This window comes from Dipodomys merriami, unplaced genomic scaffold, assembly GCF_024711535.1.
Source record: "Dipodomys merriami isolate MVZ:Mamm:240054 unplaced genomic scaffold, mDipMer1.0.p SCAF_202, whole genome shotgun sequence".
NCBI classification, from domain to species: Eukaryota; Metazoa; Chordata; class Mammalia; order Rodentia; family Heteromyidae; genus Dipodomys; species Dipodomys merriami.
In genome coordinates this window covers 1,965,706-1,990,572 of record NW_027203405.1, presented here as the reverse complement: position 1 = coordinate 1,990,572, position 24,867 = coordinate 1,965,706, and the positions used below count along the sequence as shown (strand labels likewise).

General features: G+C 58.3%; 1 protein-coding gene across 1 annotated transcript; it reads right to left on the bottom strand.

The window, feature by feature from the left end:
• Positions 1-2,655: 2,655 nt before the first annotated feature.
• Narf (nuclear prelamin A recognition factor) lies at positions 2,656-23,386 on the bottom strand. The gene is made up of 11 exons (XM_070031721.1): positions 22,885-23,386; positions 20,783-20,863; positions 17,282-17,425; positions 16,153-16,285; positions 13,607-13,741; positions 12,005-12,123; positions 9,926-10,055; positions 8,319-8,382; positions 7,174-7,311; positions 4,973-5,130; positions 2,656-3,932 (listed from the first exon to the last, which is right to left on the bottom strand). The coding sequence occupies exons 1-11, from the start codon at positions 22,909-22,911 to the stop codon at positions 3,691-3,693; spliced, it is 1,371 nt and encodes a 456-aa protein (XP_069887822.1). The 5' UTR covers positions 22,912-23,386; the 3' UTR covers positions 2,656-3,690.
• Positions 23,387-24,867: the final 1,481 nt, after the last annotated feature.

Below are 24,867 nucleotides of genomic sequence, written 5' to 3'. Positions count from 1 at the left end.
AGTCTCCCCTAAGGCACTCCCTGGTGCAGTCCTCAGTCTTGGTCTTTGGAGCTGTACGCACAGACGTGGAGATGCCCTGCTCAGAGGCTCCCCTGGCCCACACAAGATCCATTTTGGATCCCTGGGAGCAAGGTTCAGGCATCCCAGCCTGGTGTTCTCGGCTGGTGTGACAGCTGCAGACATCACTGATGGCAGGCTTTGCTCCGTCCAGGCCCGGGCCCAGCCTCAGCATTCCCCTGAGGCCACCTGCAAGCGCCAGGTGCTGCGGTCAGGGAGTACAGGTGGGCCAGTCGGGGTGCTCACTCAGTTGCTGTCCAGCCTCAGGACACCGATGTGCTGGTGCGGAGGATCTGTGGCTCACCACTCACAGCTTCCCCGAGAGCTGCTCATAGGAGTACTTAGAGGGGCTGGGACAGCTCGCGGCAGAGCACAGGCTGAGCGTGCTCAAGACCCTGGATCCCATACCTGGCAGGCAAGAAAAAAACTTCATGCCCACCAGGAAGAAGCGGTGGAGCACATGCATAGCACAGGCAAAACCCTGGGCTCTGTTCTCAGCACTGCAAAACATTTAAAAAGGGTACTTTAGTCATGATTGCCCCCAACCAGGCTTCCTCACATTTTCATCTGATGGAAGAAATGTTGGTTTGTTCCTTCCTGAAATCCAGCCACCACAGAGAAGGGACGGGGGCTATGCAGGTTGTATTGTTAGTTTTTTTTGTTTTGGGTGGTCTTGGACGCAGGAGGCTGAGATCTGGGGATCATGGTTCAAAGCCAGCCTGGGCAGGAAAGTCCGTGAGACTCTAACCACCAGAAAACCAGAAGTGGTGCTGTCAAAGTAATAGAGTGCTAGCCTAGAACAATAGAGCTCAGGGATAGCAGCCAGGCCCTGAGTTTAATCCCCCCCCCCCCCCCCGAAAAGTCTCACGGACTTTCCTGCTCCCGTTGGCTTTGTACCGAAATTCTCCCAAGTAGCTAGGATTACAGGCATGAGCCACCAGCGCCTGACTTCCATGACTGTTTTTCAGCAGCAGAAAGAATTTGGGGATTTTTTTTTTCTTGGTATGTTTATTTTTTGAGTCTACATAGCCCAGCCTGGCCTCAAACTTGTGATCTTCCAGCCTCAGCTTCCCAAGTCCTGGGATTATGGTTGTGTACCACCATGCTCAGTTTATGATTTTCTCTGAAAGTTGAGGGACAGGGTGTGTGGCCCAGGCAGTAGAGTACTTGCTTAGAAAGGTCAGGCCCTTGAGTTCAAACTCCAGTATCCCTGCAAAAAACCTGGGGGAGAGCAGCAGCCTCAGTCTTGACAGCCGTCTTCACTGGCTAGCCAACATGGCTGCCTGATGGAAACGCAGTGGCTGTAGACACCAGACATCCCAGAGTAAGTGTTGTGGGACCAGGACTATTTCCTGAGATGATGGCTTCTGCCCAGGAAACGCAGCCGCAGGCTCCTCAGAACCGGGTCTGAGCGTGAGTCAGGCGCACTTTGCCCAGCTGTAGTCCTTTTGCTCTCCTGGGGGGGGGGTGTGTGTGCAGTCATCCCCACCCACATGCCTGTTACCAGGCTCACCTTCCCGAGGTCCTGTCCTATCCTCCAGGAAGCTGGAATGAGGAACCCTAAAGGTAGCACCTCCTCCTCTCCCCTTCCCTCCTCTTCTGACCTGTCGAATCCTAACGCTGCTTTCCTGTAGCCAAGGGAGCTGGCGCACAGGCACCCCTGCCGTTGCTGCAGGCAAACCTACAGCACCAGTGTCAGTGCCAACCGTGCATGCGTGAGACAGGCGCTTCCTAAGTAGTCCAGGCTGTCCTTGAACTTGAGATCTGACAAGTGCTAGAATTCCAAGCATGTGCCAGTTCCCAAACCCGACACCTTGTGAAGCCTCAGCCTTTCCATCCATGCTGTGTGGAAGAGGAGTGGAAATACAGTTGGGCCCAGTGGACAGGGCTCCAGTTCCTGTAGGTGATGCCACCCTCATTCACCAGCATCATGGGCAACCGTGGTAAGCTCACTCCACTCTGGCGAAGTCAAGGAAGGTGTAGCACGGACAGCGGTCACTGCGTAGACCAGTCACTGCTGCCAGCCAGGGTGAGCACGGAACTGAGGAACTGGACTCTCAGCCAGACTACAAACAGCAAAAGGCAGAGTTTTCTTGAGATGCAGGACATGGTCACACTGGGATGAGCCACATCCACCAGGAGAGCCCACATGAGTCTAATGGAGACTGCTGGCTACTGTGTGGGTTTAGAAGAGGAAAAGACAAGCCCTGTCATACTCCTGCAGCAGTGCAAGGGCTGAAACCCAGGCCAGCTGTAAATGAGACCTCCACCTCCCACCGACACCCGGCCCTCAGTGGTGTCACAGTAGATGGCCTCTCTCTCGAGTGTCCTCTGGAAGGTGGACACCACACTCCAGCCCAGGAAGGGCTGGAGGGAGGCAGGATGGCAGGGAGGCCTGAGACCCTCCATGTGCACATTATTCCACAATCAGTTACTGTGGGGACGGGCACTCAATGGCACAGACTAACGGAGACAAATGAAACACCAATGACAAATGTGCACCCAGACAGGGCCACAGGCACAATGCAACACAGGAAGATGAAGGTGACCTACCGCCAAGCTCACAACACTGAAGGGTAGAGGTCATAGTGCACAGGGTCAAAGTTAAATGCTTTATGAAACCACCCCAGGCCTGCAGTCCCTCAGAGTGGCGCCCCGTGTGTGGCAGAGCTCTGGGGACAGCGTGGCTAGACACTTCTGCAGCTTCCTAGGGCAGGCTGGCACCAGCAGTGCAGCTGGGCTGGACGTGCGGGTTGCAGAGCACACAGAGGCCTGCGGGGAGCCCACTTGGGAGAGACGGAGCTGTCTGGGGTGCCTCCTCGCCCCACCCCACACACTGCCTTCCGCGTGATGGTGTTGAACCGGGGCCTGCGTGTTAGGCAAGTGCCCCACTCCGGATGTCTTGTTGGCCCTTGTTGGCCTCTCCGTTGTGAGCAGAATGCAGTCAGTCTCCAATGCCCATGTGGCCACATGCCAGCCAAGCAAAGTCAGCACAGTGGGACCTGCTGCCCTTGGTGGCTGAAGTTCAAAAGTGTACAGGGGGGCTGGGACTGTAGCTCAGGGGTAGAGCGCTTGCCTAGCATGCATGAAGCCCCAGGTTCCATTCCTCAGTACCACAGACACAGAAAAAGCCAGAAGCGGTGCTGTGGCTCAAGTGGTGGAGTGCTAGCCTTGAGCAAAAGAAGCTCAGGGACAGTGCTCAGGCCCTGAGTTCAAGCCCCAGGACTGTGGGGAAGAAAAAGTACAGGGAAAGTAAGAGCCAAACCAAACAGGAAGGCTGGGTCTGTGTACCCGCTCAGCAATCCCAGGGCCAGCAGGTGTCCACAGGGCAGCAGCCCAGCCCTGCCGTGCCGTGCCGTCCGCTTTTCGAGCAACTGTCTGAGGCACTGAGTCTCAACTAGGGCACAACGCTTCCAGGAACATTTTCTGAGCCTTTTTAAACCTAAAAGACAATGGTCCGTCTCTGCTCACTCACAATTGTAGGATGAAAGGGCAGATGAGGGAAGCACTTCCCAGTGCCAGTGCCAACACTCTACTCCCACACACACTACAAAGATAGCACCACGAGGAACTCTGGACACCAAGGTGGCCAGCAAGCCCACACTGGAGCGGGCCTGGCCACGGCCCTGGTGGTCACCACTTCATATCCAGGGTGTCTGCGCAGGGCTCCAGGCCCTGGTGGGTGGTGTGCAGCACCTCCTGCGCTCGGGGGGAGTCGGTGCCCTCCAGCCACTCCTGGTACAGCTCCTGCACGTGAGCACTGCTCTCCGGGGCCCACACGGGGATGTCAGAGTAGATGCCCTCCATCTGCCGAAGCAGGGCCTTGTCCGCATGTCCGTCCTCAGTCTGTGCTTGGCCCCTACCGTTCAAGCACCCTGAAAGACACAATTGGTCTCAATGAAGCTCCATCTCAGAGGTGAGTGAAGCAGACTGGGGCAGGCGAGGAGCGACAGCCTGGGCCAGAGGCAGGCCCAGATGGGTGTCAGAGCCTCAGGGTTCTATTCACTTCACCCACGAATTGGCTTTACAAGCACGAACCTTTCAGAACTGGGAGGGGCTCTGTCCCTGAAGACCACGGGCCGCCGACTGCCCATGGGCCGCTCCCACCTGTCCCCACGCTCCCCTCCAGGATGAGCCAGTCCTTGTGTGCTCATCTGCACAGCCCTCCCCTGGACAGACACACAGACTTGGGAGCCAGTCTCCCCTCTTTGAGGTTGGGTGTCCCCCTTCCCTGTGAGCATCCTGCCCTCTTTCTTAGACTCCAGCCCTACACAGGCTTGTGGAGTGCAGGATGTGGGGTGCCGGAGAAGTGCCTTCCCGTCCACAGGAGGGGCTGCCCTCCTGAGCTGCCCCTGCCCCCCGTACTGCTCCTCTGCTCCGCACCGGCGGCTTCCCCATCACCTCTACGAGGCCTACTGGTTGCAGGACCAGGTCAGCTGGCATCGTGTGCACTGCCCAAGGTGCCCTGCGTGTCCCTGAGCTTGCACAATGTGGCTGGCTGCTACCCGATGCCCGAGCATCTCACCATGTCCAAACAACAGAAACACACCACTCACCTTGGCCCCAAATCAGCTCCCTCCCGCCCAGGAGTGAGGTTTCCAGCCTACCCCAGCTGGAGTAGACCAGCACGGATCAGTGGCCCCCGCAGCAGTGGCTCTGGTCCTTCCCTGTCAGCATGACTGCACTAGGAAGGTCCAGCCTTCCCAGCAGCAGGGGGAGGACGACCTAGAGCACAGGCCACATCGCTGCCCTTCCTGCCACCACCTCTGATACAGCTAGCACCTGCTGAGCCTCAGTGTGGAGTCCACACGGGGGGCCGACCCGAGGGCTGAGGAGCTTCCCCCATGCACTGTCTAGGACCAAGCCCAGCCGTCACTCATCACGCAGGGCGGGCTCTGCAGCGACTGTGGCTCACCTCTGGGACATGCGAGGACTTCCACAAAGTGGTATGGGAACTTGTCCTTCTTGAGCTTCAGGATGATGTTTTGGATGTTCCGGAAGCCATACGCTGCAGCAAAGCGCAGTACGACCTCGCCACTCTTCTCCAGGGTGACTTCATGGAAGTCTTTGTTTCTACAAAGGTACGATAGGTTTGACAGGTGATTCTCGATTGTTGACCTGCAGATCACTTGCTGGTTTATTGGTGGTGGTGGTGTGTGTGTGTGTGTGTGTGTTGGTCCTGGGGCTTGAACTCGGGGCACTGTCCCTGAGCTTTAGTGCTGAAAGCTGATGCTCTACCACTTGAGCCACAGTTCCACTTCTGTGGTTTTTTAGTGGTGAATTGGAGATAAGCATCTCATAGACTTTCATGTCTTTCCTGCCCAGGCTGGCTTTGAACCATGGTCCTCAGATCTCAGACTCGAGTAGATAGGGTTACAAGTGTGAGCCACCAGAGTCTATTTTTCCTTTTTTTTTTTTTTTTTTTTTTTTGCTTGAATTCAGGGCCCGTGCACTGTCCCTGAGCCTCTTTGTGCTCAAGACTGCCCTCTACCATTTGAGCCAAGCACCACTTCTAGCTTCTTCAGAATGGCTTATTGGAGATAGGAGTCTCAAGGGGATTTTTCTGCCCAGGCTGGCTTCAAACAATGATTCTCAGATCTCGCATCATCAGTAGCTAGGATTACATGTGTGAGCCACCAGTGCCCCTTTTTTTGTTAGTTTGTATTTTCTTTTTGGGATGGAGTCTTCCTATGTAGCCCAGCGCGGCTTCAAGCTAGACCTCCTCCTCTGTCTACCTCCTCAGTGCTGGGACTATGGGCGCGTGACCTAAGCTCAGTCTTTTAGCAGAGCCAACACCCGCACTGTTGGGACAACAGGTGCTCCTGTGGAGCTCAGACGTGCCGCACTCGGACCCTGCAAGCACCAGCCACGGGCAGTACCGCACACAGGCAGGGCAGCACCACGCACAGGCAGGGCAGCACCGCGCACAGGCAGGGCAGCACCACGCACAGGCAGGGCAGCACCACGCACAGGCAGGGCAGTACCGCACACAGGCAGGGCAGCACCACGCACAGGCAGGGCAGTACCGCGCACAGGCAGGGCAGCACCACGCACAGGCAGGGCAGCACCACGCACAGGCAGGGCAGTACCACGCACAGGCAGGGCAGCACCACGCACAGGCAGGGCAGTACCACGCACAGGCAGGGCAGTACCACGCACAGGCAGGGCAGTACCGCGCACAGGCAGGGCAGTACCACGCACAGGCAGGGCAGCACCACGCACAGGCAGGGCAGCACCGCGCACAGGCAGGGCAGCACCGCGCACAGGCAGGGCAGCACCGCGCACAGGCAGGGCAGCACCACGCACAGGCAGGGCAGTACCGCACACAGGCAGGGCAGTACCGCGCACAGGCAGGCCGGCTGTGGTGCTCAGGACGCACCTCAGTGCTCCAGCCACGGGCAGCACCACGCACAGGCAGGGCAGTACCGCGCACAGGCAGGGCAGTACCGCGCACAGGCAGGGCAGTACCGCGCACAGGCAGGGCAGTACCGCGCACAGGCAGGGCAGCACCGCGCACAGGCAGGGCAGCACCGCGCACAGGCAGGGCAGCACCGCGCACAGGCAGGGCAGTACCACACACAGGCAGGGCAGTACCGCGCACAGGCAGGGCAGTACCGCGCACAGGCAGGGCAGTACCACGCACAGGCAGGGCAGTACCGCGCACAGGCAGGGCAGCACCGCGCACAGGCAGGGCAGTACCACACACAGGCAGGGCAGTACCGCGCACAGGCAGGGCAGCACCGCGCACAGGCAGGGCAGCACCGCGCACAGGCAGGGCAGTACCACACACAGGCAGGGCAGTACCGCGCACAGGCAGGGCAGCACCGCGCACAGGCAGGGCAGCACCGCGCACAGGCAGGGCAGTACCGCACACAGGCAGGGCAGCACCGCGCACAGGCAGGGCAGTACCACGCACAGGCAGGGCAGTACCGCGCACAGGCAGGGCAGCACCGCGCACAGGCAGGCCGGCTGTGGTGCCCAGGATGCACCTCAGTGCTCCAGCCACGGGCAGTACCGCGCACAGGCAGGGCAGTACCGCGCACAGGCAGGGCAGCACCGCGCACAGGCAGGGCAGTACCACACACAGGCAGGCCGGCTGTGGTGCTCAGGACGCACCTCAGTGCACGGTAGGCGATCTCTTCCACGTGCTCCCCAAACAGCTCCTTGGCGGCATGTCTGAAGACATGGGCCAGATGCCCATCTGAGCCTGCTCCATCATGGCGCCGTACCACTGCCTCCTTCCTGTCTCCGAACCTCATCAAAGAAGACAAGTCCTTCGTTAATACCCGTCGGGCTCTGAGGGTGCCAGGGTCCACAACATTTTAATCAGTCATGGGGCTTGAATTCAGGATCTGGGTGCTGTCCCTGAGCTTTTTTTTTTTTTTTTGCCAGTCCTGTGGTTTGAACTCAGGGTCTGGGCGCTGTCCTTGAGCTTGTTTTGCTCAAGGCTGGCACTCTACCACTTGAGCCACAGCGCCACTTCCAGCCATTTCTGTGTATGTGGTACTGAGGAATGGAACCCAGGGCTTCATGCACTCTAGGCAAGCGTTCTACCACTGAGCCACCTTCCCAGCCCCTCCCTGAGCTTTTTGACTCAAGGCTAGTGCTCTGCCACTTGAGCCACAGCTCCTCTTCCAGTTTTCTAGTGGTTAATTGGAGATAAGATTCTCACGGATTTTCCTGCCCAGGCTGGCTTTGAACCGTGATCCTCAGATCTCAGCCTCCTGAGAAGCTAGGATGACAGGTGTGAGCCACCGGTGCCTGGCTATTACATTCTGTATAGACACTGAAGCTTTGAGGATCACGTTCTTACTGAAGTGTGTCTCCTCTTGTGACATGCTGTGCCCTCTGCTCTGGGCGGCAGGCTGGGCCTGATGAGCACAGGCTCCCAGCAGGCCCTCAAGCTGCAGACATTCTGTAAGTGCTATTCTCACCCCCATAAAAGGGGCACACACCAACACAGTACTCGGATCACCCCTTAGGACATGCAGGTGGCCTCTGTACCCATCATCCTTGCTGGGCATTGGGGTTGAGCAACTGTGCTTAAGGGAGATGCCCATGTGCTGGGAACAGGTGACAGGTGACCCTAGGGTGCATGAACGAGGCCCTGTCCCACAGGCTGGAGCCCAGGGCAGGCAGCGTAGGGGAAGCCCTGCTGAGGTGCCTGCGTCCGATGACAAGGTTTCCGGGGGAGACAGCTGTGGACGGACCGCGTCTCAGCAGTAGCCGGGCAGCCCTACCCACTGGAGGAAGCCACTTACAGGGTGTCCACAGCCGCATCCCTCACTGGCAGGCCACTTTGCTCCATGATCTGAGCGACTTCACCTGAAGAAAAACGAGAAGGGTGAGACACCTGGAAGACAGCCAGCCCATGCCAGCGGAACACAGTGTTTCTTCCCCTAGAAGACGCTGTGCAGCGGCAGTCTAGGACGGCTGTGTACAATCACCACACACAGTGGGCAGCGTAGACGAAGACAAAAAGCACTAAAAATCCCTCTTGGCATTTGAACGGAAGGACGTAGCAAACAATCCATATTGTCTCTCAAGTGAGATTTTGTACATTTAAACTACACCACTACATTTATGAGACATATACACCAAGAACTAGAAACATTTGCTACATTTTCTTTTTGTTGCCCTTCCATTTTCTGACATAGGATCTTTTTCTATGTAGCCTGGGGTGATCTTGAACTCAATCTTTCTGCCTCAGTCTCCCAAGTGCATGCTTTGTGCTTGCTCTACCTTTCCTTGCATGGGGGGGGGGGGGGTCCTGAGAAAAATCCCTGGAAGAAAGCCCTAAGCAACCGTAAGATGTGGCAGGGCAACTGCGAGCAGTGAGGAGGGAGCAAACCCATGCAGGCTCTTGTTTTATCTGCAGAAACAGCCAGCCCGGCCCTACTCAGGAGTGGAGGACGGAATCCTAAGGGGCTTTGTTCTCTTGGCCCAGCCCTGGTCAGGAGTGGAGGATGGAGTCCTGAGGGGCTTTGTTCTCTTGGCCCAGCCCTGGTCAGCAGTGGAGGATAAGTGGAGGACAGAGTCCTGAGGGGCTGTGGTCTCTTGCTCGCCCAGCCCTGCTCAGGAGTGGAGGACGGAGTCCTGAGGGGCTGTGGTCTCTCGCTCGCCCGGCCCTGCTCAGGAGTGGAGGACAGAGTCCTGAGGGGCTGTGGTCTCTCGCTCGCCCGGCCCTGCTCAGGAGTGGAGGACGGAGTCCTGAGGGCTGTGTTCTCTTGCCAAGTGGCCCACCGTGGAGCACAGCTGGCTGGAGTCCCAGCCACAGGGTCACTCACCGTGGAGTCTCAGGTGAAATCACCCATCAAAGGAACTCCTGCCCTCCCAGGCCACCTTGAGATGCAGCTGCCGCCTGATGTTCTGTGGGCCTGAACACTGAGGCCCAGGACTCTGGTCTGATCCCAGCAGACCTGCCTGGACATTACCCAGCCCCGCTAGTGGTGAACACGCTTTCTGCTGGATGGCTCTGTGACTTGGGGGATGATTCCATTCCCAAAAGCACTGAGCACACAGTGGCCAAGAGCCATGTCACTGAAACAGATGCCTTTCCACTTTACTCTGAATGCAAAAATCTCAGTGGTGGTGCGGGTTTGGTTGGCTTGTGACTGCCTGTGGTGGTCACATACGGGAAAGTGCCATGATGGGTGTAACCTAAGACTGCAGGCCATGCCGCCCAGCCCAGTGGCCCTCCCAGACCCTTGACTAATTGGAGAAAGACAGAGGGGTGAACAGGACTCAGCACCACCCTCCTCTTCCTCCTCCCTTTCACCATGAAGCCCCTGGGACCCTCAGCCATCTGGCCATGCAGAGCCTCTGGCCCTCATGGACACTGGCTCCCAGAGACCCTTCCACCTCTCACCTGATGTCAGCACACAGTCAGTGCCCCGGGCATCATGCAAACCCGCGGAGAAGCCGTCTCCAAGAGCCTCCAGCTTCTTGTCATAGCAAGGGGCCACGACAATGTGGAAAATCTTCTCTGGAGGCAGGTTCTGCAGAGGAGAGCACCGAGCTTAGCCCTGGGGGGGCAGACCATGATGCCAGAGCACCACTGGTATGAGGGCACAGCAATGGCAGAGCACCCCCGTTCCTGGCCCTGGCTAGGGTGGTGAGCTCTGTGGGTGATCCCACTCCACACACACTTCAGTTTCTACACAGCACGCGTTTGGCTGTGTGGGCTGGATTTGCCCACAGAATCTGCAGGCCCCATGTGTGCCCTGCCCAGAGCCTTCTTCCTCCTGAACTCACACACAGGACACAGTAGTTGAGGGCAGAGAGGTGTGTGTGTGTGTGTGTGTGTGTGTGTGTGTGTGTGTGTGTGTGTGTGTGTGTGTGTGTGTGTGTGTGTGTGTGTGTGTGTGTGTGTGTGTGTGTGTGTGTGTGTGTGTGTGTGTGTGTGTGTGTGTGTGTGTCATGTGGGCATGCAGGTAAGGGAAGCGTGTGTGTGTGTCATGTGGGCATGCAGGTAAGGGAAGCGTAGGTGTCTCTTGGCTCACCCGCACTGCTCCACGGACCCCTTTCCTAGGGCCTAGCCATGAGGAGCAGGGATCCAGAGCTGAGCAGGGACGGGGACGGGGCACAGCCAGTGACCTGTAAAGTGAGCCCTGGGTAGAAAGGTCCCAGCAGGGACGGGGCAGAGCACAGAGGCTACCCGCCTCCATTACAACTCTGCCAGGAAGTTAAGCAAGCAGCAGCTGGAGGCCAGGGCTCAAAGGCTCAGCTTTCCCCACGCAGCACCGGTGAGAGGACCCAGAGCTGTGGACAGTGGCCAGAGGAGGGTGGATGAGCAGTCTTGAGGAGACTCAGGAAACGTGAGCCCTCACGGACAGGTCATAGGGAAGGCAGGAGGCAGAGCAGAGGGGAAACATCCTCCACGTGACACAGGCACGGGTGGTGTTGGTCCAGCTGGCCCTGGCTCTGTTCTGTCTGTCACCCTGGAGGAAGGCCAGGGTGGCGCCACCACAGCTGACCAGGTCCTCACTTGGACCTAAAGACTGCTTGCTCAAGAGTGCAGGACAGCAGAAGGGTGAGGCAGGTACATTCAGGAACCCCAAACCAGACTTGTCCTGTAATGTGGAAGACAGGACCAAGATCGTGGCAGGAGCCAGACACAGAAGACTCAATACCTAACCCTATGACCCTAGCAACTCAGGAGTCTGAGATCTGAGGTTCAAGCCAGCCTGAGCAGGAAAGTCCATGAGAATCTTACCTTTAACCACCAGAAAGCTGTGGCTCAAGTGGTAGAGCCATAGCCTTGAGAGAAAAAGCCAGGCAAGAGCAGAAGGCTCTGAGTTCAAGTCCCTGGACCAGCATGAGAGCACGCACACACGCACACACGCATACACACATGCACACACTGTTGGCAGGATCTTTTTGTTGTTGTTGTTGGTGGTCATGGGGCTTGAACTCTGGGCTTAGGCATTGTCCCTCAGCTCTTCAGCTCAAGGCGAGAGCTCTACTGCTTGAGCCACAGGGTCATTTCCGGTTTTCTGGTGGTTTATTGGAGATAAGAATCTAACAGACTTTCCTGCCTGGGCTGGCTTTGAACCATGATCCTCAGATCTCAGCCTCCTGAGTAGCTAGGATTACAGGCACGAACTACCGGCACCCGGCCCGTGGCAGGATTTTAAGGAGGTCATGTGGTACCGTAGTTTGAGGGAAACATCAGGACAGAGGAGAGATTTGGTTCCTTGAGCATCACAGCCCATGTCCCATAAGTTGAGTGAACAGCATCTGTGGGTGAGACTCAGGCCTCCCCTTAGCAAGATGGTCAGTGCTTTCCACTGAAGAGAAGGGAAGTGTATGACAAAGAGAGGGATGGCTGTTGGTGTAAAAGGCCCGACAGGCTCTGGTTCTGAAGCCACAGCTGCCTGGCGTTCACTCTGGTACTGATGGTCGTCTCCTCCCAGCCCATGCACAGCCCTCTGAAGAATTCCCTTACCTTCTGTCTGGCAAAGTAGTCCTTCACCAGGGAGCCCATGACTTGCTGGGGGGACTTGGCAGTGCACAGGTGTGGGGTGACAGGGTGGCCGAGCACCCGCTCAGCATATCGGACCCAGCCTGCAAAGAGAGCAAACTGTGAGACTGGTCTCACCGCTCCCTCCTGCCTCAGTGGCGTCTGGCCCTGGAGCTCCTGAGCCTGCCATCCTGGGGCCACACTCTCCAGGTTTCATCAGAAGCCTGCAAGGGCACTGTCCCCACCATGACCAGCCTCCTCAACAGCTGAGGCCGTGGCCAAGGTGTCCGTGAGACCTGATATCCTGCAGGCCCTGGCAGGAGGCCAACTCCCTTGAGCATCCAGGCAGCAGACAGGGGTCAGCGTGAAATCCACCATACCAGCTGTGGGGTTGTTAGCCTGACTCAGGCCGGGAAAGGCAGCAGCTACACTTACCAACTCTGCCAACCTGCTGGAGGTCAGCCCACTTTTTAGGGCAAGAATGCAGAAATTAGGTTGGATGCTGGTACCTCATGCCCTCTGCCAATTTAGTGATTTCTTCCTTCTTCCCTGTGTGTCAAAAATTTCTCAATACCCAGCCTTCCATTTTTTTCAGAATTAAAACGTCTACGATATTACCCATAACTATTTGGATGTCTGAACTACATCGTCCTTTGATAAAAAAAAACGTATTTATTAGTTGTTACATTGGTGGTACCAGTGTTTAAAATCAGGGCTTTGCACCTGTGAGGCGAATGCTGTACCATCTGAGCTATTTCAGATTATATGTTAGAGTGGGCCTCACTTCTCGCTTAGGCTGGCCTAAGTGCAGTCTTCCTATCCAAACCCAGCTTGTTTGTTGAGATGGGATCTTGGTAACTTTCTGCCTGAAGTTGCCTCAAACTTCGTATCTCTGCCTCCTAAGTAGCTGGGATTACAGGTGTGAGCCATCACACCATTCCAAAATCCTGATTTTCATTAAAAATAGTATGTCTCTGAAACTTCAGAATTACAAATACACATAAGGGATGAAGGTGAGGGTGTACTGCCGTGATGGTGTGCAAGCCCTGGACTCCAGCCCTGGCACCCCACAAGTCACAGCCAGGCCAGGCATGGTGAAAGGCAGACACAGGGAGGTAGAGATATGCCTTGGCAGAAAAGTTGACAAGACCCTTTTTAAGCCCATAGCTGAGCACAATGGCACACACCTGTCATCCCAACAATGATGGGAATCCTACACGAGGTGGGGATCACTTTCCAAGTGCACCCTTATCTCAGAGTAATCAGTGAATAATGGGCTAGATGTGGCTCAGCTGTACAGCCCCTACCTACTTCAAACATAAGTACTAGAGGAGCGGGAGTGAAGAGAGGAAAGGAAGGAAGGAAGGAAATCAAAAAATGCCACTCAGCTGTCAGGTTGCCCACGATACCCAGTCCAAGCCTGGAACGGAAGCCCCAGTACAGGCACACACAAATAAACACCACACTTGCACATCAGGTCTGGTGGAATAGGCTCACTGGTTTCCAGCCTCATCCAGGACACACACTGCCCTGCGTCTCAGCCTGGTGGCCTGGGCGGAGGTCAGCATGGCAGCAGCCTGGACTTACCAGGACAGGCAGAGGTCAGCATGGGCAGTGCTCGCCGCTCCTTGCTGTGCTGACGGTATCGACGCACAAATTCCTTCTGACTCTCCAAGATGCTGAAATCTGCAGCTATCGCTGTGTCAAATACATAGTGCACCCCTGCAGGAAAGGGCAGCAGGAATCTCACCACAAGGACAAAATCACACCTCATTCCCCCTACCTTCCCTCTCTCCCTCTCCCTCTGACAGTTCTGAGCTTGAATTCAGGGCCTGGGCGCTGTCCCTGAGCTCTTCAGCTCAAGGCTAGCACTCTACCACCTGAGCCACAGTGCCACTTCCAGCCTTTTCTGTTTGTATGGTACTGAGGAATCAAACCGAGGGCTTCATACCTGCTAGGCAAGTACTCTACCACTAAGTCACATTCCCAGCCCCTTTATGAGACTCTTATCTTCAAATGAAATACTCAGAAAAAGCTGAAAGTGGTGCTGTGGTTCAAGTGGTAGAGAGCTAGCCTTGCGCACAATGAAACTTGGGACAGCGCCCAGGCTCTAAATTCAAGCCCTAGAACTGGCAAACACACACACACACACAAATCCTAAAGTGTTACCATAATAAGAAATTAGTTTCCTTATGGATACGTGTTCTTTATTCGATTAAATACTTTTAAAAATTCTCCCTCTCCAAAGAAAGCCTTTTATTTTGTTTTATTATTATTATTTTTTTGTCCGGTTGTGGGGCCTAACTCTGGGCCTGGGCGCTGTCCCTCAGCTCTTCAGCTCAAGGCGAGCACTCTAACACTTGAGCCACGGCACCACTTCCGGCTTTTTTCTTTTTGCTTATGTGGTGCTGAGGAATCGAATGCAGGGCTCTACCACTGAGCCACCTTCCCAGTCCGAAAGCCTTTTATAATAGAGAACAAATTACTCAAAATGAGATCTTGGATAAAACTACGCTAACTTCAGGCTTTCAAACGCGGGACGCCTTCAGGAATGAGGCAATGAGTTCCCCTGTGTGGTCCCAGCACGTCCCCAGTCAACAGCCCCGGGAGCAGCACAGTCACAGGCTGTTCTCTGGACGTAAAGCCTGGCAGTGCTGGTGGCTCACACCTGTAATCCCAGCTGTGAAGGAGGCCGAAATCTGAGGATCACGGTTCAAAGCCTGCATGAGCAGAAAGTGTGTGAGACTCTTATCACCAATTAACTCCCAGAAAATTGGAAGCAGAGAGTGCCAATCTTTGAGTGAAAAAGCTAGCCCTGAGTTCAAGCACTGGTACTGGAACTAAAAAAAATAAAAGACTTAAACCCTGTTCTGACAATACTTATGCCAAATGTCATTTTGCTGCACTACTAATCCTCATGATCATATAGTCTTTTCCCTTTTGTGGTGACACTGGGGCTCCAGCCCATGCGTAGCTGTTTCATTCATGGCTACTTGAAGATGAAGTCTGGAGGATTATTTGCACAGGTTGGCTCCAAACCTCGATCCTCAGAGGTGCTCAGTTTACTGGGGAAAAATCATTTATTCCTCCCATCCCCCCCTCCCTTTTTAATACTAGAACCTGGGTTTAAACTCAAGACTTGTGCTCTTCGTTGGTTTGGTGCTTCACTACTTTAGCCACACCTCCAGATCTTCATTTTGCTGATTAATTGGACATAAGAGTCTTGAAGACTTTTCTGACTGGGCTGGCTTTGAACTGAGATCCTCCAGGTCTCAGTCTCTTGAATGCCTAAGGTTACAAGTGTGAGCCACTGGCACCTGGCTAATTCCTTTTTCTTTTTCTTTTCTTTCTTTTTTTTTTTTTTTGGTTGGTCAAGGGGCCTGAACTCTGGGCCTGGGCACTGTCCCTCAGCCCTTCAGCTCAAGGCTAGCGCTCTACCATTGAGCCACAGTGCCACTTCTGGCTTTTTCTGATGATGTGGTGCTGAGGACTTGAACCCAGGGCCTCATGCATGCAAGGCAAGCACTCTACCACAGAGCCATTCCCTGCCCTGGCTAATTCCTTTTCTGAATTTGCCTGGCTGCCATGCCATTCAAGATACTCAAGGGCCACAAAAATACCCCAAAGTAAACAGGCGTCTGGCCGGGCTGGGGCAGGCCCAGCCCGACACAAGTGGGTGCAGAAGTACTTTTGGCATTTAGGGCAGCATCACTCCCGTGTATATGTCTGAAATCACCACCTTTTGATCCTCATGTAAGAGACACCAGATGGGGCTGGGAATGTAGCTTAGCAGTAGAGCACTTACTTAGCAATTGAATCCATGGGCTTGATCCCTAGTACAACAAAACAAACCCGCCAAACCCAAGCATGCCCATTCCCTTCTGCTTCGCACAGCACGTCCCCCGGAAACCGGACACTAAGCATTTCAGAAGTGGCGACGTGGGGGCTGTGGACGAGGGTGGGAGACTCCTGGTGTGCGTTGAACAGCCTGCTCCCTGTTGGAGGCTTGTTTGACAGATTCATTTTACCTTCTATGAGACTCTCCTAGAAGTTCCTCATCTCTCCTAGACCCTGAAAACTGAACTTTGGAGCACAAAGGGGCACAATTCACCATATTGGCAAAGGTGACTCACCAAGACTTTTGAGGAAGCCACAGAGCCTTCTGGATGCATCAGTGACACTGAGGTTGAATTTTGCAGCAAAATAAGGCAGAGACTGAGGACACACAGACACGACCAGCACTCTGTGCTTTGAGGCATCGCATTTCTACAAGGAGAGGAAGGAGGTCACACACATCTGACCAATGAGGAGGAGAGTAAGCTGCAGCTGTTATGAGAAGATTTTACCCTTGACCTTGTCTTGCTGAAGACAGTGACACCTGTTGTTTAGGAGGGTGATTTGGGGTATACTTGGCCCTGTCCCAGTCAAACAACTCCCTTAGAACACAATCCCTACTCCCAAATACACCCAGAATGTGGCAGGAGAGTACTGACACCAGGATCTCACACTTGACCTCACCGGGTGAGGCGGAGGGCCTGAGGGGGCCTGCTGCCACCACTGCCTGTGCAGATGGAAAAGTTTATACAACAATCTGTATTCTTAGTGGGCACCGGCGGCTCCTGCCCATGACCCTCACTACGCAGGAGGCTGAGATCTGAGAATTTCTATGGTTCAAAGCTAGCATGGGCAAGAAAGTCTGTGACACTCATCTCCAATTAACCATCAGAAAACCAGAAGTGGTGTTGTGGCTCAAAATAGTACAGTGCTACGCTTGAGCAAAAAGAGATCAGGAACAACACCTAGGCCCTGAATTCAAGCCCCAGGTCTGCGAAAAAAACAAACAAAAACGTATTCTTTTTTTCTTGTGCCACTCACTACTGGGGACACACTCAAAGCCCCACTCTCCCTTAGCTTTCTGCTCAAGGCTGGCGTGCTACCACTTGAGTGACACCTCTACTTCTGGCTTTTTTCTGGTGAGTGGGAGAGAAGAGTCATTCAGATTTGTCTGCCTGGGCTGGCTTTGAATAGAGATCCTCAGATCTCAGTTCCTAAGTAGTTAGGACTACAGGTAAAGATTTTGTTCTTAACAAAGAAGGGCTTGAGAGAAGGCGTCAATGGCAGGGGACGTCTCTGACACCGGAGCAGGGCCAAGATGGCTGAGATGCACGTCAGTGTCCCAGCAGATGACTACGTCCACAAGGACAACAGCTCCCTGGGCAGGCTCGGCAGGCCCAGGCCCAGCATGTGCCCCGGTTGTCATACCTTATTAAGGTGCAGAACATGGAAGAAGTCCTTGGCATTCTGCTGGGAAAGCTGGACTCCTTCCTCAGGAGTTATACAGCTGTCACATGCCAGACAGTCACTCAAATATACCTTGGCATCAGCCAATTTATGGAATTCCCCCTTCTGTAAAAGAAAATAACATTTTGGCATTAATGAGAGCTTCTCTAGGGAGGGTAACAGTTTAAACAGGATGTGGTGCTCATACTAACACAGCCCCTGCTGAGCTTGTGGTGGGGACACAGGGCCTGGCACCTGGCCCACGCGACTGGGGAGGAATGCTGAGGACAGTCCAGGTCCAGCTATGCTGTGAACAGGAAATGACACTCCTTTGCCACCCAGGAGTCCCATGGTCAGCTCCTCGTCCACTCTCCCGTCACATGCCATGATCCAGGCTGCCCTCCTTGCCCAGGCGCAGCTTCACTCCCTGCGTGCACTGGGTCATGGCTGTGAGCACTCAGGGTCTCCCTCCAAGCCACTGCCCGCTCTGGGTTTCCACCTGAATGTACAGCAGGATCTTTAGATCAGCTGGACTGGATCCTCTCTGCCACTCTGGCTAACTTGCTAGCAAAGCCGTCCCCTCCCAGGCTTCCATCCATTACCCCTCTGCTCCCCAGCTTCCATCTGCGGCTGTTGTCTGTCCTAAAATAGACACCTCCACTCCTGAGCCTTCCCTCTTACCCGAGGAGCCTCTCCAGCACATTCACAGGCTTACCGAGCCCACCGCCTCCTCCCAGCATCTCACTCCAACAGAGCATCCACCTCTCCGCTGCCCGGGGCCCATTTAGGCTGCAAATGTGCATTATCTCTTTCTCACCAGAGCAACAGAAGGGGAGTAACTTAACTCCCTACAACACTGATAAGAACAGAGCCTCGTGGTATGTTCTTTTTTCCTTTTGAGACAGTATGTTGCTATGCAGCCCAGGCTGGCCTCAAACGTGTGATCCTCCTGCCTCAAACATCCTTTTTTTTTTTTTTTGTCAGCCGTGGGACCTGAAGTCTGCTCTGGGCCTGGGTGCTGTCCCTCAGCTCTTCAGCTCAAGGCTAAGCACTCTACCACTGGAGCCACAGCGCCACTTCTGGCTTTTTTCTTTTTGCTTATGTGGTGCTGAGGAATCTAACCCAGGGCCTCAGGCATGCAAGGCAAGCGCTCTACCACTGAGCCACCTTCCCAGCCCCTCAAACACCCTTCTGTCCTGTGCACCACCATGCCCAGTGTGGTTAGGTGTTTGTTCAAGGTGCTGCACAGACAGCAGGCATGGAGAAGCCCTGGTCCAGCTGCCCCACGGCATTGGCTTCCACTAGCTCAGGGATCAGGTGTTCCTGGATGCCTAGTTGTTGGGAGCCGACAGTAAAGTTTAAAGGTCATCTTGACCCCGGTGCTCACTCAAAGACACGTTCAAGGAACTGGCTTACTTAAAAAAATACCAGGTGCCCAGAATTGCTTTGCTATGTCTACAGTTTGTTTTACTTTCTACCAGTTGACCTTGTCTTGTTTTTACTAAAGTTTTCCTTGTTTTTCTGGACTATTTAACCTTATGTTACCTCTTGACTTCTAATAGTATATATTAAAAAAAAGTTAAAAATAAACGGTGCTGCAGTCTTGAGCTGCAGACCTCCCCACCCCATCCTTTGTCTTATGTCTTTATTTTTCCGCATCCTCGCCCCTAGTTCAGGACTCCCTTTCGTTGCCGGCAGCTCGGGCACCTAGGGAGCGGCATTCTGGGTTTTTGCCTCAAGCCCTGTTGCTGCCCAGGTCCCAGTTCCACAACACAGCACCAGCACACAAGGGAATCAGACTAGTGCCCGTCAATTAAACAGCACATCAAAATACCTAAGAGAAAAAAATCTGTCCCTTGCTTTTCCCACAGGGCCAATTCTCCACATAAACTTGGTTCTAGAGCACTGGTGGCTCACACCTGTAATCCTAGCTACTGAGGAGGCTGAGATCTGAGGATTACAGTTCAAAGCCAGCCTGGACAGGAAAGTCTGTGAGACTGTTATCTCCAATTAATCACCAGAAAACAGGAAATGGCACTGTGGCTCAAAAGTGGTAGAGCGCTAGCATTGAGCAAAAAAGCTCAGGGACAGTGCCCATGCCCTGAGTTCAAGTCCCATGACTGACAAAAATTGATTCTAGAATTTTCTAAGGGGAGAAGTGACTTAACCTCCTCCTAGCACATTCTTGTGAGCAGGGGACACTGGTAGAGCACCCCGAGCATGAGTTGGCAGGCACAGAGAGTCCAGCTCAGAGCGTGTGACACATAAACAACAAAAACGGAACTGGAAGAGCAGAGGACATGGCCCCAGGGGCAGAGCACTGCCTAGCAAGCGTGAAGAATGAACTCAAACCTGAGTATTTTCAAACAAAAAAGAAATTTAAAAAAATTCTGAAAAGAACTGAATTGAAGAAAAACCTATTTAAACACTAAGCTTACAGAATCATGAAATTTGCTGAGCGCCAATGGCCCACACCTTTAATCCCATCTACTGGGGGAGGTTGGGAACAGGAACACTAAGGTTGGAAGCCTGGCTCAGGTGCTACTGTGCCAGCCAATGAGCAAAAGTACCAGATACCAAGTCCAAGTCCCAGTCTAGAACACAGAAAAATAATGGGAAGACTGAAGTTCCAAGGCCATCCTGGGCAGAAAAGCTTGTGAGACTCCTCTCAACCCAGAGCTGGGTGCAGTGACACACACCCACATCATAGGCTACACGGGAGGCTGCGACTGCAGGATCAAGGACTCTGCCTTCATGGAGAGAAGGGGGATGCAGTGACACACACCTGTGACCCCAGAAACAACAGGAAGCACAAAGCAGGGAGACTGCAGTCAGACACACTCAGGGCAGGAAGCAAGACCCTATTCTAAAAATACCAGTGAAAGGGGGCTGGGAAGGTGGCCCAGTGGTAGAGTGCTTGCCTTGCATGCATGAGGCCCTGGGTTCGATTCCTCAGCACCGCATAAGCAAAAAGCCGGAAGTGGCACTGTAGCTCAAGTGGTAGAGCGCTAGCCTTGAGCTGAAGAGCTGAGGGACAGCACCAGGCCCAGAGTTCAGGCCCCACAACCGGACCCAAAAAAAAAAAAAAAAAAAAAAAAAAAACCAGTGAAAGCACCGTGCTGGAGGCATGGTTGAGCACTCCACTAGCCTAGCAAGTGCGACTTGAGTTCAAACTCCAGTGCTGCCAAATACAAAAATCGTGACACTTACGTTATTTTAGAAGTTTCCTACCCGTGGTGTACAGAACAGAGGTTTCCATTTAAGACTCGAGGTTTCAGTGTCATGCCGTCACTCCTCTGTTCTGTGTTTCAGCGGGGTGCCTGGTGTGTTTGAGAACAAAGGTGGCCTGCACCCCAGCCCTGAGCCCTTCACTTGTACATTGGTCTTTCTTAGAACAAGATGTGCACGGTGACTTGAGCCTCTGAACAGGACAAACAACAGCTGCTCACTTTAGGCTGATATAAAACTGAGGAATCTACTTGCCTCTTCATTCTCCTCCACTGGACTTGGGGCATCGATGGCCACATTCTCTTGGTCATCAGTTTTTGTTTTTTTACTACATTCCTTGAAAAGGCAAGGGAACATTGTTAAAGAACAATTTCTAACCTGATTCAGTCACAAGAAACACATACCTTGATCCATTCATGTCTATGAATCTTTTCCACAGAAATGAGAGAACTGCGCTTACAGGTGGGTGATGGCACACGCGCACACACGCGCGCACGCACGCACACACGCCTGCATTGTTCTCACTGAAAACTAGGAGTAAAACGACCGTCGTGCACATCTGACTCATCTGGACCAGGCACTCGTGGGCGGGGGGCGGGCATCTCGGTGGGCGCCGGCCTGGAGTGAGAGCCAGCGACAGCCCGCGCCGGAGAGCCGGGCCGGAGTCCGCGGACCGGGCGCAGACGCTGCGCGGCCCTCAGGCGGCGCGGCCGGTGACCCCGTCCCGGCCCCCACTTCGCGCGCGGAGGGGCCGCGGCCCCGGGCCGAGCTGCCCGCAACGCCGAGCCCCGGCCCCGGTCCCGGGTCCCCCGCCTCCGGCCCCCGGCCCCCCGCCTCCGGCCCCCCGCCTCCGGCCCCCGGGCCCCCGCCTCCGGCTCCCCGCCTCCGGCCCCCGGGCCCCCGCCTCCGGTCCCCGGCCTCCCCGCCTGCGGCCCCCGCTCCGGTCCCCGGCCTCCCCGCCTGCGGCCCCCGCTCCGGTCCCCCGCCTCCCCGCCTGCGGCCCCCGCTCCGGTCCCCCGCCTCCCGTCCCCGGCCTCCCCGCCTGCGGCCCCCGCTCCGGTCCCCCGCCTCCCGTCCCCGGCCTCCCCGCCTGCGGCCCCCGCTCCGGTCCCCCGCCTCCCGTCCCCGGCCCCCCGCCTCCCGTCCCCGGCCCCCCGCCTCCCGTCCCCGGCCCCCCGCCTCCCGTCCCCGGTCCCCCGCCTCCCGTCCCCGGCCTCCCCGCCTGCGGCCCCCGCTCCGGTCCCCCGCCTCCCGTCCCCGGCCCCCCGCCTCCCGTCCCCGGCCCCCCGCCTCCCGTCCCCGGCCCCCCGCCTCCCGTCCCCGGCCCCCCGCCTCCCGTCCCCGGTCCCCCGCCTCCCGTCCCCCGCCTCCCCGCCTGCGGCCCCCGCTCCGGTCCCCCGCCTCCCGTCCCCGGCCTCCCCGCCTGCGGCCCCCGCTCCGGTCCCCCGCCTCCCGTCCCCGGCCTCCCCGCCTGCGGCCCCCGCTCCGGTCCCCCGCCTCCCGTCCCCGGCCCCCCGCCTCCCGTCCCCGGCCCCCCGCCTCCCGTCCCCGGTCCCCCGCCTCCCGTCCCCGGCCTCCCCGCCTGCGGCCCCCGCTCCGGTCCCCCGCCTCCCGTCCCCGGCCCCCCGCCTCCCGTCCCCGGCCCCCCGCCTCCCGTCCCCGGCCCCCCGCCTCCCGTCCCCGGCCCCCCGCCTCCCGTCCCCGGTCCCCCGCCTCCCGTCCCCGGCCTCCCCGCCTGCGGCCCCCGCTCCGGTCCCCCGCCTCCCGTCCCCGGCCTCCCCGCCTGCGGCCCCCGCTCCGGTCCCCCGCCTCCCGTCCCCGGCCTCCCCGCCTGCGGCCCCCGCTCCGGTCCCCCGCCTCCCGTCCCCGGCCCCCCGCCTCCCGTCCCCGGCCCCCCGCCTCCCGTCCCCGGCCCCCCGCCTCCCGTCCCCGGTCCCCCGCCTCCCGTCCCCGGCCTCCCCGCCTGCGGCCCCCGCTCCGGTCCCCCGCCTCCCGTCCCCGGCCCCCCGCCTCCCGTCCCCGGCCCCCCGCCTCCCGTCCCCGGCCCCCCGCCTCCCGTCCCCGGTCCCCCGCCTCCCGTCCCCGGCCTCCCCGCCTGCGGCCCCCGCTCCGGCCCCCCGCCTCCCGTCCCCGGCCCCCCGCCTCCCGTCCCCGGTCCCCCGCCTCCCGTCCCCGGCCTCCCCGCCTGCGGCCCCCGCTCCGGTCCCCCGCCTCCCGTCCCCGGTCCCCCGCCTCCCCGCCTGCGGCCCCCGCTCCGGTCCCCCGCCTCCCGTCCCCGGCCTCCCCGCCTGCGGCCCCCGCTCCGGCCCCACGCCGCCGGCGGAGGCGCACGCACGCCTCGGGTCCGCGGCGCCCACCTTCCGCGTGCAGCGCTCACACTTCATCTGGAGAGGGGGCCGGCGGGAGGCCCGGACGCCTCAGCCGAGCCGAGCACGGAGACGGAGACGCCGCCGCCGCCGCCGCCGCCCTTTGTTGTCTTGGCCCAGTGCGGCCCCGCCTCCAAAGACGGACTTGGACCAATGAGAACTCTGAGACAGGGAGGGCCGCCCTCCCGGCCCAAGAGGAAGAGCGCAGGGGCGGGGCGGCCCGTCAGCTGTAGCTCCGTGTGGGCCAATGAGAGTGGCGGAAAGAGGGGGTCCGGCCGCGAGGCCAGGCAGAGGGGGGCTTGCGCGTCCCCCGCCTCGGCGGCCCGGCCGGTTCTCCCGCTCGCCGGCGCTCAGCCCCGGCCAGGTAACGGCGACCTGGTTGAGTGTCGGGGACGGAAAATGGAGAGCCACGCGGAGGAGGCCCAGCGGGGACCGCGCCGGGCGCCCGCTCCGTTCGCTTGCCGCCGGACCGCCCTCGTCTGCAACTCCTGGAGGGCGGGGCTGGGGCCGCCCGCGCCCGCCGCCATAGCCGCCCCGCGGTGGGTCACGTAGGCCGCGAGCCCTGAGCGCGCATGCGCGGCGGGCGCGGGGCGGGGCGGGGCCGGAGCGCGGCGGGGCGGGGCTGGAGCGCTGCGCGGCGCGGCGCGGCGCGGGGCGGGGCGGGGCCGGAGCGCGGCGGGGCGCGGCTGGAGCGCTGCGCGGCGCGGCGCGGGGCGGGGCGGGGCCGGAGCGCGGCGGGGCGTGAGCGCTGCGCGGCGGGCGCGGGGCGGGGCGGGGCCGGAGCGCGGCGGGGCGGGGCTGGAGCGCTGCGCGGCGCGGCGCGGCGCGGGGCGGGGCGGGGCCGGAGCGCGGCGGGGCGCGGCTGGAGCGCTGCGCGGCGCGGCGCGGGGCGGGGCGGGGCCGGAGCGCGGCGGGGCGTGAGCGCTGCGCGGCGGGCGCGGGGCGGGGCGGGGCCGGAGCGCGGCGGGGCGGGGCTGGAGCGCTGCGCGGCGCGGCGCGGCGCGGGGCGGGGCGGGGCCGGAGCGCGGCGGGGCGCGGCTGGAGCGCTGCGCGGCGGGCGCGGGCCTCGCAGCCCCGCAGAGCCGGCGTGGGGACGCGGGCTGCGGGCCAGGAGTGGGTGCTCGCCACGGGAGGAGACGGCAGGCAGGCAGGCTCGGCACGCCCGCCTGGGGCGTGCCTGCCGCGCGGTGTGTGCGGGGCCCAGCGGGGCCCTCCAGCCCCTCCACCGCAGCTGTAGTACCGGCTGGAGGACTGGCCGGGCTCTTCGCGGGCGGCCGGCGCCGGATGCCGCGGGTCTGGAACCCTGGCTGCGCCGGAGGCGTTGCGCCGAGGCCCCGTCCGAAGCCCCGAAGCCGGGGGAGGCAGGGGAAGCCGGGAGACACTCATCTCCAGCTCCATCGCTTAACCCTCGCTCGGCGCTGCCTTCCAGACAGCGCCAGGCCGCGCAGCCAGGCGGGAAGCCATCGGCGCCCAGCCCGTCTGCGAGGGGCAGCTACCGCCGCCCGAGGACACGAGGCCCGTGGTGACCTTCGGGACCGGGCAGCCGTCCATCCCAGTCCGCCACCCCGGGGTCTCCGCCTCCTGCCCCTTCCGGCCCCGCTAACCCCCTAGGTCACCCCGGACGATAGCGGGCGCTTCTCTTTTCTTTGTTCTCTGTACCCGGATGTCGGCGTGGTTCTCCGGCGAAATCCAAATAATCTAACAGCTTATTTTTTGGGGTCGGTCCCGGGCCTGGGCGCTGTCCCTCAGCTCTTCGGCTCAAGGCGGGCGCTCTACCACTTGAGCCACAGCGCCACTTCCGGTTTTCTGGCGGTTTATTGGAGATTCTTGCCCAGGCTGGCTTTGAACCGCGATCCTCAGATCTCGGCCTCCTGAGTAGCTGGGATGACAGGCGGGAGCCACCGGCGCCGGCTGGCGGTTTATTTCTGAGACTCGGGTCTCACTGCCGGCCTAGGTCCTGGCCTCCACCAGGAT

What these genes read in the sequence shown, in the direction of transcription:
- Narf (XM_070031721.1), bottom strand. Translation starts at nt 22,911, where the DNA reads ATGAAGTGTGAGCGCTGCACGCGGAAG. An exon ending in GTGAGCGCTGCACGCGGAAG is followed by an intron (nt 20,864 to 22,884) that starts GTGGGCGCCGCG and finishes TGCCTTTTCAAG; the next exon opens with GAATGTAGTAAAAAAACAAA. An exon ending in CAGTGGAGGAGAATGAAGAG is followed by an intron (nt 17,426 to 20,782) that starts GCAAGTAGATTC and finishes TTTCTTTTACAG; the next exon opens with AAGGGGGAATTCCATAAATT.